Consider the following 14,768-nt stretch of genomic DNA (forward strand, 5'->3'; position numbering starts at 1 on the left):
TTAATCGCACAACCCAGCTGCCATCTTGTCTTTTTTTGACCATGCTCTATAGACAACACTGCCAAATAATCTTCCTATGGATGCTCATTCCTCTGCATCCAGAGCTGATCTTGGAATGCGGCAACTAAGGCGCCACATCCAAGTTGGGCCTTCTTTCCTCCCTCCATCCCTCCCTCCCAAATTATTACTTCTTTCATTATGATCATTAATTTGAATTTATTAGCCACCCATCTCCAATGGCCTTTGGCAAAAAGTCAACATTTTAATGTCCACAGCAAAAACAAAAAGATTACCTCTATAATTAAATTAATAATATCCTTAAGGGCAACCAATCTGCAATAATCACCCAAAAGGCTCCAGTGTAACCTAGCATATAATAGCAAGGTGATATTCAATTGTTAAAGGCTCTCTGGAATAACTCAGTTTTTCCTTCTTTCCAAAAATATCCAAAGGGATCCTATCAGTGGTGGGTTTCAAAAAAATTTCGAACCTACTCTGTGGGTGTGGCGTCCTTTGTGGGAGTGGCTTGCCGGCCATGTGACCTGGTGGGAGTGGCTTGCCGGCCATGTGTTTTCTTTCTTTCTCTCTCTCTCTCTCCCCCTCTCTCTCTGTCTCTCTCTCTTTCTTTCCTTTTGTTTCTCTGTCCCTTTTTCCTTTTTTTCTTTCATCTCTCTCTCTCACTTTTTCTTTCTTTTTTCTTTTTTTCTTTATTTCTTTCTTCTTTCTTTCTCTTCTCTTTCTCTGTGTGAGTCTGTGTATGTGTGTGTGTGTGTGTATGTGTGTATGTCAGTGGTGGGTTTCAAAAAATTTTGGAACCTCTTCTGTACGTGTGGCCTGCTTTCTGGTGGAACCTCTTCTAACCAGTTTTGTAGATTTGATGAACCGGTTCTACCGAACTGGTACGAACTGGTAGGAACCCACCTCTGGATCCTATTCTGTAATGCTGATGCTGTGATGGAACAATATTTATCTCCTAGTTTCAGCCCTTTTGATGTCATGGAAGTCTTGGATTATATAAGAGTTGTATAGCATCCTGTGTAATTCTCCAAGCAGGTGTAAGGCAGTCCTGGAAATACCTGTTGAGGTTGGAATATAATTTAGTCCCCCTCCTAATATTATAAATTTACCACTACTTTATATTCACCCAAATTCTCTTTCTAGAAAAACAGTACTGGGGTTAGGAGGAAAAGAGGTACTGGTTATATTTCTGGAAAAAAATAAAGTGATAATAGTGGAGAGAAATCCCCATTGTTTCTAATCCCTTGGACCATGCAGGGATCTCAGATTGTTTGGGGGAGCTTCTTTTATCCTAGATCTTGGATGATAAGGTCTATGCTTTGAGAGATTGCTGTTTATGATCATGATGTGAAAGTATTCCTTCAAAAATTGTATCTCAATTACCGATAGTCCTCGACTCAAAACAGTCCATTTAGTGATTCTCCAAAGTTAAAACAGCACTGGAAAAAAAGTGACTATATAAAAATCACTATTTTTCACATTTATCCCCATGGCCATGTGTGTTCAAAATTCAGTCCCTTAGCAATGGTCTCATATTTATGACAGTTGCAGTGTCCCGGGGTTGGTTCCACCACAAAACCGCGGACGACAAAATTGTGGTCGACGAAAGCGCGCATTTGACGTCATCACAGCGCGACGAAAACATCGCGCTGTGATGGAAAAATGTGAAAATAAAGCGAAAACCTTACCCTAACCCCCCCAAACCTAACCCTAAACCTAACCCTAAACCTAACCCTTAACCTAAGCCTAAATCTAACCCTTAACCTAACGCTAAACCTAACGCTAACCTTTAACGTAAAATTTAACGTAACCCTAACGCTCTAAACCTAACCCTAACCCTTAACCTAACCCTAACCCTAAACCTAACCCTTACCTTTATGTGAATCGGCTTGCTTTAATTTTATTGTTATTTCAATTTTTAATTTTTTTCATCGCGCTGTGATGACGTCAAATGCGCGCTTTCGTCGATCACGCTTTTGTGGACCGCGGTTTTGACGGGTCACGCCCGGGGTTATGGGATCCCCTTTTGCAACCTTCTACCAAGCAAAGTCAACGAGAAACCCAGATTCACTTTACAACCGTGTTACTAACTTGACAACTACAGCGATTCACTTAACAACTGTGGCAAGAAAGGTCATGTAAGGGGCAAAACTTACTTCACAAATGTCTCACTTAGCAACAGGAATTTTGGCCTGGTAATTCAAGGGATACCCGTAGTAACAAAAAGGTTTCTTCAACTTATTGAAGAAGTCCCTCTTGCAACAAAAGTCAGTCTCTTCTTTCTCCTTGTGATCTCATATGTAGTTATGTAAGTCAGGGCAGTGAAGAACTTAAAACCTCACACTAGGACTGCAGGGAGTTGGGTTCAAACAACCCACCCGCTCTTCCAAACTACGAATCGCACTGGATGTCTATATGGGAGATTCTGAGTCATCCAGGTCATGGCTGTCCCAAAGGTGCTTTTTCAGAAGACTTTCTTCATTTTCTTTGAAGACATTTCGCTTCAATGGGATATGACATCATCTGTCTCCAGTTTACAACACAGTCCTTGCAACAGTTCCAAGAAAGGCTCCAAAGCCATTTGCACTATTCAGGTGACCCCATGACACAGATAAACCTCCAGCTGGCCTTAATGACTTGCTAAAAGAATGCAAATGACCAGCTCTCTGCAAGGAGTATAAATCCTTCCATTCCCCACCACCCAGTCAGAGCTGAAGAAGCTTTTTGGATGAGGAGGGAAACGTCTTCAAAGAAAAACCAGGAAGTCTAGTTGCCTTTTTGAAAAAGCACCTTTGGGACACTTGCAATCTGAATGGTTTGGGGTTCGTCACTGTTGTTCAGCCGAATATATCTGGACAACAGTCCTGTAGGGCAGGAAAGAACAGCCAGGAATGCTGCAGGGAATCTGTTCCATGAATAAGGAAAGTTTCAGCAGAATTTGCAAAATTTGCCACTTTGAATGAAGCTGTGAGGCCAGACTCACACCATATTTGCTAGGTGATCCGCCAGTTTGTTCCTTCTTCTGTTCTGTTTTTAACAGGCTTCGACACATTACAAGTTTCATTTTTTTAATTTTTAGTCGGATTTAATTCTATGGGGTGCAAGAAAGTCCTTTTTTGGGATATGAGGTATTTATAAGCATGTTCCCTGCCCCACCATGTTCTCCCTGCCCCCAAATGTTGAATCTCTATGGATTTGTTTTGCTTTCTCCTTAACAGTCCCCTTCGGGGGAAAAGGGCGGCATATAAATTTAATAAACTGAAACTGAACTGAACAGAATTACAGTGCAGGCATGCCACGAGAGACCCGTTTATCTTCTGTCCTATTAAAGTCTTCTGTCGTACTCAAATAAACATGTAGCCGAGAATCATTAATTAAAAAAAACAGCTGGAGCAGATTAAATTCATTGCTATATTGTTAAAATATGTATGCGTTTGTTAAAATCACAGTCCCACCTCCCTTCACTGCATGTTGCTAAGTACTTTAAGGTAGTCCTTTGAACTACATGTCTACAGAGATTCTCAGTCATCCGATATGCCAAAGGTGCTTTTTCCGAGGTGGCGCAGTGGGTAGAGTGCAGTACTGCAGCCACTTCAGCTGACTGTTATCTGCAGTTCGGTGATTCAAATCTCACCGGCTCAAGGTTGACTCAGCCTTCCATCCTTCCGAGGTGGGTAAAATGAGGACCCGGATTGTTGGGGGCGATATGCTGACTCTGTAAACCACTTAGAGAGGGCTGAAAGCCCTATGAAGCGGTATATAAGTCTAACTGCTATTGCTATTCCTTTGTTTTTCCTTGAAAATGTTTTGCTTCCCCTCCAAGAAGCTTCCTCAGTCCTGAAGAGAACCGAAGAGAAGCGAAAGGTTTTCAAAGAAAAACTAAAACAGTTCAAAAGTTGCCTTTTGAAAAAGCACCTTTGGCACATTTTGAACTACAGCCAGTTGAAAAACTTCTGCATGTTTAGTGGATTAGGTTTTAGACCCCATTAATTGATTTTTTTTCTTTTCACCGTCACCTTTTTATCCTATTTTGTTGGGATATATAACCAGGTCCCATAATGCAGTATTGAGCACCATAGGTTCAATTTGAAAAAAATAGAGGATATTAGACTCTTACAAAAACCAATGGTAAAAATGCAATACAATACAATACAATACAATACAATACAATACAATACAATACAATACAATACAATAGCAGAGTTGGAAGGGATCTTGGAGGTCTTCTAGTCCAACCCCCTGCCTAGGCAGGAAACCTTATATATCATTTCAGACAAATGGCTATCCAACATCTTCTTAAAGACTTTCAGTATTGGGGCATTCACAACTTCTGGAGGCAACTTCTGTTCCACTGATTAATTGTTCTCACTGTCAGGAAATTTCCCCTCAGTTCTAAGCTGCTTCTCTCCTTGATTAGTTTCCACCCATTGCTTCTTGTTCTACCCTCAGGTGCCTTGGAGAATAGTTTGACTCCCTTTTCTTTGTGGCAACCCCTGAGATATTGGAACACTGCTATCATGTCTCCCCTACTCCTTCTTTCTATTAAACTAGACGTACCCAGTTCCTGCAACCGTTCTTCATATGTTTTAGTCTCCAGTCCCCTAATCATCTTTGTTGCTCTTCTCTGCAGTCTTTTTAGAGTCTCCACATCTTTTCTACATCGTGGCGGCCAAAACGGAATGCAGTATTCCAAGTGTGGCCTTATCAAGGCATTATAAAGTGGTATTAACACTTCACGTGATCTTGATTCTATCGCTCTGTTTATGCAGCCTAGAACTGTGTTGGCTTTTTTGGCAGCTGCTGCATACTGCTGGCTCATATTTAAATGGTTGTCCACTAGGACTACAAGATCCCTCTCACAGTTACTACTGTTAAGCAAGTATACCGTACCTGTGCATTTCGTTTTTCTTGCCTAAATGTAGAACCTTACTCTTTTCACCGTTGAATTTCATAAAATGGAAATGGGAAAAAAAGTAAGAATGAAGGCTTCATAGGAGTCAGGATCTGTGTTTGTCAGGTTTTGCTTGATTTTCTTTGGTGCTCTTGAAAATGGGATCCTAGACAAGGCAGACATCTGGATTCTAGGGCAGAAAATCCAGACTTAATTATGACGTAATTTTCTCCCTCCAAATAGGTTTATTGGCAGGGAAAAGCCTAGTGCAGATCCAAATCCAACAAGATTGGTGAGGTGGGGGAGATGATAATAGAAATAGAATTCTTTAGTTATTGGCCAAGTGTGATTGGACACAGACAAGGAGTTTTTCTCCAGTGCATAAACTCTCATTTCATTTCATTTTTTTCATTTCCCTTTATTTGGATGCCGCCCTTTTCCCTGGGGGGACTCAGGGCGGCTCACAGTTCAAAAAAAAAAGGGGGGGGGAAGGACAAACAATTTTCCGACATGAAGACAGTACAACATATTAAAAGAAAACACAACAGTCACACAATTCGGGTGGGGTTAGAATCTTAACCCCAGGCCAGCCGGGATAGCCAGATCTTTAAAGCAGCGCGGAAGGACTGGAGGGTGGTGAGGGTCCGAATCTCCACGGGGAGTTCGTTCCAGAGGGTCGGAGCAGCCACCGAGAAGGCCCTCCTCCGGGTAGTTGCCAGTCTGCACTAGCTGGAAGATGGTATTCGGAGGAGGCCTAATCGATGCGATCGTATCGGCATCAGTGTATATATAAGCAACAAATGGTAATCATAAAATACAATCACCATAAATCAGAAAACATAGATAAAGCAGTGAGACAGCAAAATGCCAACATACTTGGACTCTGGGGGTGATGGGAGTCTGCAGGCCACCTGTTTTGTTGCAAATCTTTCTTGGAGCTGTGTTGCTGAATCCTAGAACTTTGTGAGCGGGCTACAATGGGTGCGGTGTTGCTATTCCCCGGGGCTTGCGATCTGTGAGATTATGTAGTTCATCAAATAGACAGAAGGAGGGCAAGGATAATAAAAAAGGTACTGCAAAATTCAGGAAGTTCTTTGCCCAGTGTAATGTATCTGTTGTGCTTCTTTTGCAGTTCGTCTCCATGACAGCATATCCGAGGAAGGTTTTCACTACCTCGTCTTTGATCTGTAAGTAATACTTGGTTCTGAAGAAATTCTGCACCAGCCAAGGTCTTTCTGGAACTTGCTCGCCTTTATAAGTCTTCCCCTCTGGGCTTTTCCTTGTGGCAAATGTGTTTTTGGCTGCCACAAGTTGATCATTCTCTTTGTGGGTTGCTTACGCCCTGCCTTCCAGCGCCTTCTGAGCAAATGCTGCCTCAGGAGCTGGGCAGGCGTTGCCATCTTAATGGATGTAGGTGGGCGAAGGCTGCAGCTGCACGGCCGCCCTTGGCATAAAAGGGTGGGCAGAGAAGAGAGGGAAAGGGGGCTATTGGGATGATAGCTGTGAGTCAGGGACCCTGACAGGCTGGAGAGGCCCATTGTTGCTCTACCCTGTGGGAAGACCCGGATTAGGCCAGCTAGGAACCACACAGAAGGTTGGCTCCAGGGCTCCAGATAGTGATCGTGCCTTGATTCCTTGTTCCCTTTTCATTTGGTAGGCCATGTCCTGGGCAAAGTATCTGACCGTGGGGGGAGGCACAGAGACACGGTGTGCTCTGCTTGGCTGCCTCTCACTTGATTTCCAGATATAGAAACCAGTGATCTCATCTCCTCCTCCAGCTCTTGACAGCTCCAGTTAAGCAGCAAACTATATTTAGCTGTCCTCTGAGTCAGTGCAGCTCCTGCTTTTCTCCCTCTCTCTCCCCCTTTCTCTCTCCCTTCCCCCCTCTCCCCCTCTCTCTCTGCTTGGAGTCACACAGACCTTGGCATGGCCATGGCTGCAACAGGAAGGATTGAAAGCTACTGATAGATTTCTCCCCCCCCTTTCATATACATTCTGCAGTGGCCAAAGGTGGCTCTTTGCCCAGCTCTAGAGCCCATTCTGGTGCAATACTCTTTCAATTACTTTGTGTGCCATTACTTTGTGTGCCAAATCTGAGTTCCTTGAATACCTGGCAGATTCAGGAACATCTGTGTGAAATGAGAGGATGGAAAAGGAACAGGTTATGGTCATCCAATGAAAGTGTTTGAAGAGCTCTAGTGCCTCTAATGCCCAAGACTTGATCTATAGTAATCAGTGATCTGCAGTAATGATGTGGGAGATGAATCATCCATTTGGGTCTCTGCTATAATCTTTATATCCACTCCATTCTGTTTCCTAATCTCTGCATTTTTCTGTATCAAAGAGGAATCATTCTTGTGCATTTCCGGCATCCAGCTATTTAACACATGACAGCTCCCCTTCCTTCTAGCCTCTCTCAAAGTTTTTAATTAATCAATTAACATTTGCTGACTTCAAGGGAAAAGTACAAAATCATACACATCTCTGTAAAGTGTCAGAATCAATTATTTTTGTTTGTAACGGAATATAGGAACAAATCTAATTTAAGTTGACCAAATTTTAGTCCAAAAGCCAAGTTCCTGGCTCAGATATAGATTTGCATCTGTACAGGAACATGTTTCTTGGGCTTGCATTCCATTGAATTCAATGGGCCTTCCAATGGGGTGAAAGTATTTAGGAGCCTTCCATTGGTTTTGCCCAATCAAAACAGCCCAGTGTTTTGACCAGGTTTAATCAAACAATGTTCTTGGGGCAAGGATGGTGATTTAGGTGGCCATTCTTTATTCCTGGTGATGAGTTTAATTTCCTTATCTCCATCTGTCTTTTTGGTCAATGGAGCAAGAAGTCCTAATCAGGAAAAACAATAAAATAGTCATTTTGGACTATTCATTCATTCATTCATTCATTCATTCATTCATTCATTCATTCATTCATTCATTCATTATGCCACCCATCTTGTTGAGCACATATGGATTTTTTAAGTACAACTGAACTCTGAGTGCTCATTTGCCATTCTTCATACCTGGCATCTGAACAGAGCCTTGGACAAGCTGTCTGCTGCATTGCCTTTAAGGATATTGTAGGTTATCAAGTCAGTATCCACCCTGGGTGAATCTGTATGATCATTTTTACTCTAGTGTGTGTGGATCAGTGGTGGGTTTCAAAAATTGTTCGAACCTACTCTGTGGGTGTGGCCTCCTTTTTGGGAGTGGCTTGCCGCCCATGTAACCAGATGGGAGTGGCTTGCCACCCATGTGACCGGATATGAAGATGCCGACGACACTTGTCAGAACCCCCTTAAATTACCTCACACACAGCACTGGCATGCATGAGAATATGATGTAAACTTGTTTTTTAAAAGGCATCTTTGGTTTGCGTTAAAACAACTTCAACACACACAACGTTCTGATTGCACCACAAACGCAGTAGTCATCCTTACCTTTCACAGAGGCACTGAGTTTTATAAATATGAGCCTGATAGTGTAGAATAATCATATCCAAGGACCAGTGGTGGGTTTCAAAAAATTTTGGAAGCTCTTCTGTAGGTGTGTCCTGCTTTCCGGGTCCACTGGTGGAACCTCTTCTAACCGGTTCGGTAGATTTGACGAACCGGTTCTACCGAATAGGTGCAAACTGGTAGGAACCCACCTCTGGTGTGGATGGCAATTTCTTGGTGCCTCGCCTGAGGGCTGAGGGAGGCTGCCTGCTTTCATTCCGGTTGAGATACAATGTGTGGATGGCAATGTCTCTGCCATTGTCTTTTTTGGCATAAAACATGAGTGGCCTAATAATATAATAGACAGCAGAACTGGGCTTGAAAAATTAAAATAACCACAACAGTGAAGCAATCAAAATAAAATAAAACCAGCCCTCAACAAAAATTCTCCAAAAGCAGAACTGTTTTTAAAAACCTGTGGGGGGATTTAACTTGTTAGGAAGATATTTTGGTGGAATTCTGATGGAAAGTTTGAGCAGTGGTTAGCAGTTCTGAAATGAATAGCATTTCAGAACTGCTATGTGGCTTAATGCTGGGCAGACAACATTTTTGTTCTTCAACAGGTTAAGACAAATGAGAAGACAGAGAGAGGGGGAGAGAGGAGGGAGGAAGCGAGGGAGGTTATTACACATTGGCTGATTTAGAGGGAGAGCAGCATGGTGGCCTGGTGGTGAGGACATTTACCTCCTACTTGGAAGGTTGAGAATTCAATCCTAAGTAGCAGCAGGTATTTCTCTCCTAGGGTGCAAAGAAAAAAATATCTGCTGCGAACTCCGCATGGGCGTCGGGAAGGACATCTGGCCAGTAAATGCTTAGATCCATCCAGTCACCCCGATTCTAACCCGAAGTAAAGGATTACAGGATCATAAAAAGGAAGTTTTAAAAAGGAAGAAAGGGGGGAGGGTAAGAAAAGGATATGAAAAAGTGAATAGGCTTAGATTAATATTTTTGTCATGAAAGAATGCAGTTGAAAGTTGTGTCTTGAATGAAACAAGAACAGTATATGATGGAAGTAAGGCAAATGAATGGAATGCTTAGCAAATAATTCAATACTGAGCGAAAGAAAAAGATGTGATGCCTCCTTGGTTGTTCAAGGTATTTTGTGGATAAGCACATAAAGGTTCACCTGTGGTGACGTTAGGGGTGTGTTTGTTGGGAACATGGATGTACATGTAGTTTTGTAAGTGGACAACCCTGTATTGTTAGCTGAGAACCTAAAAGATCTCCGTGTCCCAAAGGTGCTTTTTTCAAGAGACAACTGGGCTGCCTGGTTTTTCTTTGACAACATTTCACTTCTCACCCAAGAAGCTTCTTCAGCTCAGAGCTTGAATGAGAAGCGAAACATCTTCAAAGAAAAACCAGAAAATCCAGTACATTTGGGACAACCATGGCTTGGATGACCTGAACCTCCCTAGACAAAAGATCTGTAGTGTAAATTGCACTGTGCAATAAAAGAGTATGGATCTGAAAATTAATATATTCAAAACCAATAGTTGTGTTATCCAGGAAGATAGCATGTTGCAAGTTGGGTTTGTTTGTTTGTTTGTTTGTTTGTTTGTTATTTATTTATTTATTTATTTATTTATTTATTTATTTATTTAATATATTTACGGTATATGCCGCCCAATCCCGAAGGACTCCGGGCAGCTTACAAAAAATGTAAGAAAAACACAAAAGATAAAAGAAAACAGTTTAAAAATAGCAAACACCCTCATACATTCATTCTTATCGGGGCTGGACCTCAACAGTGAAGTCAACAGCCCCAGGCCTGCCAGAACAACCAAGTTTTTACAGCTTTCCTGAAGGCCATGAGAGTGAGTGGGTTTGTTGAATTCCTGCATGGGATATTTGTTAAAAATGGGGGAAAGTTTTGAGAAATTTAAGATGGCAGGAAAGTAGTTGAGAGTAAAGCGGGAGATTGAGAAAATTGTAATTGGATGGAGTTGATCAGATCCTCAGAAAGAATGAACAGGTTCAAGAACAAAAGGCGATATGTGAATCAGTTTATGAACAAGAATATCTTGTAAGGAGAAAAAGAAATATAGAAGTCTACTGAATGGTAATCATGTAAATTAAACTTAGATGTCTTTCTTCCCTTTTTAAATTCATACCTTAAATGGCTTTGGTATATTATTTCTTACTTGTTTACTGTATTTGTTGTAAGGTTGCTTACCCTGAAATAATTAGTCCTCTATCTGGATGAGAGATAAAATATAAGAACTTATCCTAAAGGGGAGAAGAGAGGAAGAAGAAAAAGAATGTGGAGAAATGGCCTCAATATAAATATACCATTTTTGGGGAGCTGTAGTGTGATTTTAAATTACATAAATTTAAAGTTAGAATTAATTTTCAAAATAAGGTTAGAAAAATTAGGCCTTTTCTGACCAAATAAATACACTTTTGTCACATTAGCAAGCCTTGACAGATGCTCAACAAGCTAGACTTATGGTGGTTTTGGTGAGATTCCTTGATGGAACAGAAGTTGGGTCCATGACAATTTATTTGGGTCATGGGCCAGGCAATTTTATAAGAGGCTGAAAGAAGACTAGAACTTGCAGCAAATGCTCCAAGCCTTTCAGGAATAATTTTGTTCAGTGCAGTGGTGGGTTTCAATTTATTTTACTACAGGTTTGCTCATGTGTGCTTGCACGCTCACGTGTTTGCACAATGCTTCTGTGCATGTGCAGAAGCGTTCTGGGCGAGTGGGTGGAGCCTCCCGCCACTGCCACTACCGGTTCGCCCGATTTGGGTTGAACCAGCCGAAAGCCACCTCTGGTTCAATAGTTATAATGGGAAGAAGGAATAACCTTGAGGAACAGGAGGAAAAAAGACCGATTAAAGAAAAATCTGAGTCCTGGCCAGAATTATAAACATGAGAAAGTTTCTCAGACAAGACCCTTCTTGTCTATGGAGATTCTCAGTCATCCAAGTCATGGTTGTCCCAAAGGTGCTTTTTCAAAAGGCAACTGGAGTTTGTTTTCGCTTGAAGACGTTTTCGCTTGTCAGTTCTGAAGAAGCTTCTTGGATGAGAACAAAACATCTTCAAACAAAAACAAAGAAAGTCCAGTTATCTTTTGAAAAAGCACTTTTGGGAAGACCCTTTCTTGTTCTCATGCAGATAAAGGGATAGGGTGGGGAGAATGACATTCAGCATTGCAAATTTTGTCCCATAACTTTCCTGATTAAAGTAGTATTGGAATGTATACCTTGAACTTCCTAGCCTGGTCTGCTGGGAAGGGCTGACAGTGTTATACTCTCCACATGTGCTATTGACGAATGTCAAACTTCGGTTGAAATCTCCTTTGTGTCCCCTTGCAGGGTCACGGGTGGTGAGCTCTTCGAAGACATTGTTGCCAGAGAATACTACAGTGAAGCTGATGCAAGGTGAGCGGTAACTCCACATCCACTTGTCCTCCCTCCATCCTTCTCCCTCCTCCAGCCCCACCCCCTCTCCCTGTTCCCAGATCCCACTCCTGCTTGAACCTGTGAAATATGAACCCATCTGTGATCAGGGAGGTTGTGGGGGAGGGGGTTGAAGCCTCATGGTTGCATTCAAAAGATTCCACATGGTTGCAGAGACATTCTCACATCCTTTGGCACCAGTGGTTGCCATAATGTGCCCCATTGCCTCATACAATGCCAGCCAACCCTCCCATGCACCCTTGGACTGCTGCCCTTGGTTACATAGTTCACCTCATAGTTGTGGAGAAGAGGCATTGCAGGGTGAGAAGAGATGCACCTATCCTGGTTTCATCCTCTGCCTCCCCTGCCCTCCCGTTTATATAAGATGCAAGCACTCTCAGTGCATCTGATCATTTAAGGATGCTCTCTTTCCCAAATGGACTTTCATCAGAGCAGGTCACTCCCCAGCTACCAGCTCCGTTCTTTGCTAAAGGAAGTGTGACAGGTGAGAGAAGTTTGACTGGGGTGGCTGGAGTGTGCTCCCACTACTACCAACAAGGGTTAATCTGTGGTCGAGTATCTCAGATTCAAATGGGGTCTTAGCCTTCTTATAAAGGAAGCTGTTGTTAGTGTTTTCACACTTTTACTTTCTCATCCTACTTCAACCGTAGAGAGATTTTTATTGCTCTAGGCTAGTTTGGAGGTTGTATGGTCTCTTTTGCAGATGTAGTCTAACCAGGATAGTTGGGGTAGGAACTGGAGGTGTGCAAGGGTGCAGGACTATTGGCCGTAAGGAGTACAAAATTGGATGGGACAGAATTGAAATTAGGGCAATTTGCTGGGCAAAGTGTCGGTCATTAGCAAAGAGCTTCGGGAGTTGACGCACCAGGGCCACCAAATTACAAAACAAGAGTTGCATTTGAGAAATGTTCATAGCTACCATACAATGACAGCTGGGTGCCTGAAGTTTGTCAACCTAGATTGGAAGGACTTCCAGCCTTTGGAGTGGTGTAGAGGAGCAAAGGCTGAGGAGGCAGCAGGAGGTACCAAAGAGATAATTCAAAAACCAAGAAATTCAGATGTCAATTTAAACCAAGAGCCGAGGTGGCGCAGTGGTTAAATGCAGCACTGCAGGCTACTTCAGCTGACTGCAGTTCAGCAGTTCGGCTGTTCAAATCTCACCGGCTCAAGGTTGACTCAGCCTTCCATCCTTCCGAGGTGGGTAAAATGAGGACCCGGATTGTTGTTGGGGGCAATATGCTGACTCTGTAAACCGCTTAGAGAGGGCTGAAAGCCCTAGGAAGTGGTATATAAGTCTAACTATTGCTATTGCTATAGCTTTCATAACAAGAGATTGTTGACCAAGGCATGAACGTGAAGAAATGCATTGTGAAGCTATTTCTGCTTTGAATTAAGAAACCTGATTGCCCATTTCCCAAGTGTTCTAGACATTTAGCAATGAAGACTTTCTAAGAGAGGGAAGCCATAGCAATCCCAAGGTTTAGAATCAGGTGTAATTCTTCCCACACAATTCCAGTTTTTCTACATTGTTCTTTTCCTATCTTGTTCCTCCACTGCTGCAGAGATGAGAGAAATAACCACAGGAGTGCAGAATAATTCTAGCATAAATCCCAGCCCGGTGTTTTTGATATTGTATGCTCCTTAGAATAGTAATCCCGGGACAATCATAGTCCAGTATACATCATGAAAATAATATCTTGTGTTTTGTTTAAGCACCTCTGATTTGATGGTAACCCTGCATGAAAACCTTGGATCCTTTCTCATGATGGTTTCCTTCCCATAAAGAATGGCCTAGTGATAGAAAAGCATCCTCTATTAATCCTAAATACAGGTAGTCCTTGACTTACAACAGTTCATTTGGCGACCATTCAAAAGTTACGACAACACTGGAAAAAAAGGGATTTTATGACCATTTTTCTCATTTATGACCATTGAGGCATCCCCATTGCAGGTCACGTGATTTACATGTGGATGCTTGACATTTAACTCATATTTGTGATGGATGCAGTATCTCGGGAGTCACGTGATCCCCTTTTGCGACCTTCTGACAAGCAAAAGTCAATGCGGAAACCCGATTCACTTAACCAAATGTGTTACCCTGTTTCTCCGAAAATAAGACAGGGTCTTATTTTCTTTTGACCTCTGAAATAAGCACTTGGCCTTATTTTCAGGGAGGTCTTATTATTTTTGAAGTGCAGGAGGTGGCAAGCATGGTCACTTCATGGCTGCTGCTGAGTTGCAATATTTTCAGGGAGGGCTTATTTTCAGGGAAACAGGGTACTAATTTAAGAACTGCATTGATTTGCTTAACAAATGTGGCGAGAAAAGTCGTAGAATGGGGCAAAATTCAATAACAGATTTCTCACTTAGCAACATAAATTTGGGCTAAATTGTGGTCATAAGTTGGGGACTATCTGTATTTGCCTTCAGAACAGCCCTGCTAAGTACATTGGAACTTTAAGTAGGAAGGCAGAAATTCGTGTTCGCGCAAGGCGATTGCCAAAGGCCAGCACTGTTCCAAATCCAATCTATGAACTTGATCCACCTTCACATCTTGCAAAGCCAGATGATGCTTTAAAAGAGTGTTTTTCAGCCTTGTCAACTTTGAGATGTATGGACTTCTTCTCCAGCTGTCTGGAGAATTCTGGGAGTTGCAGTTCATACATCTTAAAGTTGCCAAGGTTGAGAAATACTGCCATAGAAACCTCCTCTTTAGTCTGCTATATCTTGCCCAAATTAAGCAATGTTCTCTTTAGCCCCAAAAACGCCAACTCTGTTCTAGGCTGCATTAACAGAGGAATAGAATCAAGACCACATGAAGTGTTAATTCTACTTTATAATGCCTTGGTAAGGCCACACTTGGAATACTGCATCTAGCTTTGGTCGACGTGATGTAAAAAAATGTTGAGACTCTAGAAAGAGTGCAGAGAAGAGCAACAG

At 42.2% G+C, this 14,768-nt stretch overlaps 1 protein-coding gene across 1 annotated transcript in view; it reads left to right on the forward strand.

Annotated features, from left to right (window-relative positions):
- The window catches only part of CAMK2B (calcium/calmodulin dependent protein kinase II beta), a 216,963-nt gene that overhangs the window by 113,724 nt on the left and 88,471 nt on the right, over window positions 1-14,768 (forward strand). Inside the window, exons 4-5 of the mRNA XM_032229280.1 lie at window positions 6,042-6,096; window positions 11,724-11,789. Of these exons, the coding sequence (XP_032085171.1) occupies window positions 6,042-6,096; window positions 11,724-11,789 (121 nt within the window). The remainder of the gene's footprint in view (window positions 1-6,041; window positions 6,097-11,723; window positions 11,790-14,768) is intronic.

This window comes from Thamnophis elegans, chromosome 13 (assembly GCF_009769535.1).
Source record: "Thamnophis elegans isolate rThaEle1 chromosome 13, rThaEle1.pri, whole genome shotgun sequence".
Taxonomy (NCBI): domain Eukaryota; kingdom Metazoa; phylum Chordata; class Lepidosauria; order Squamata; family Colubridae; genus Thamnophis; species Thamnophis elegans.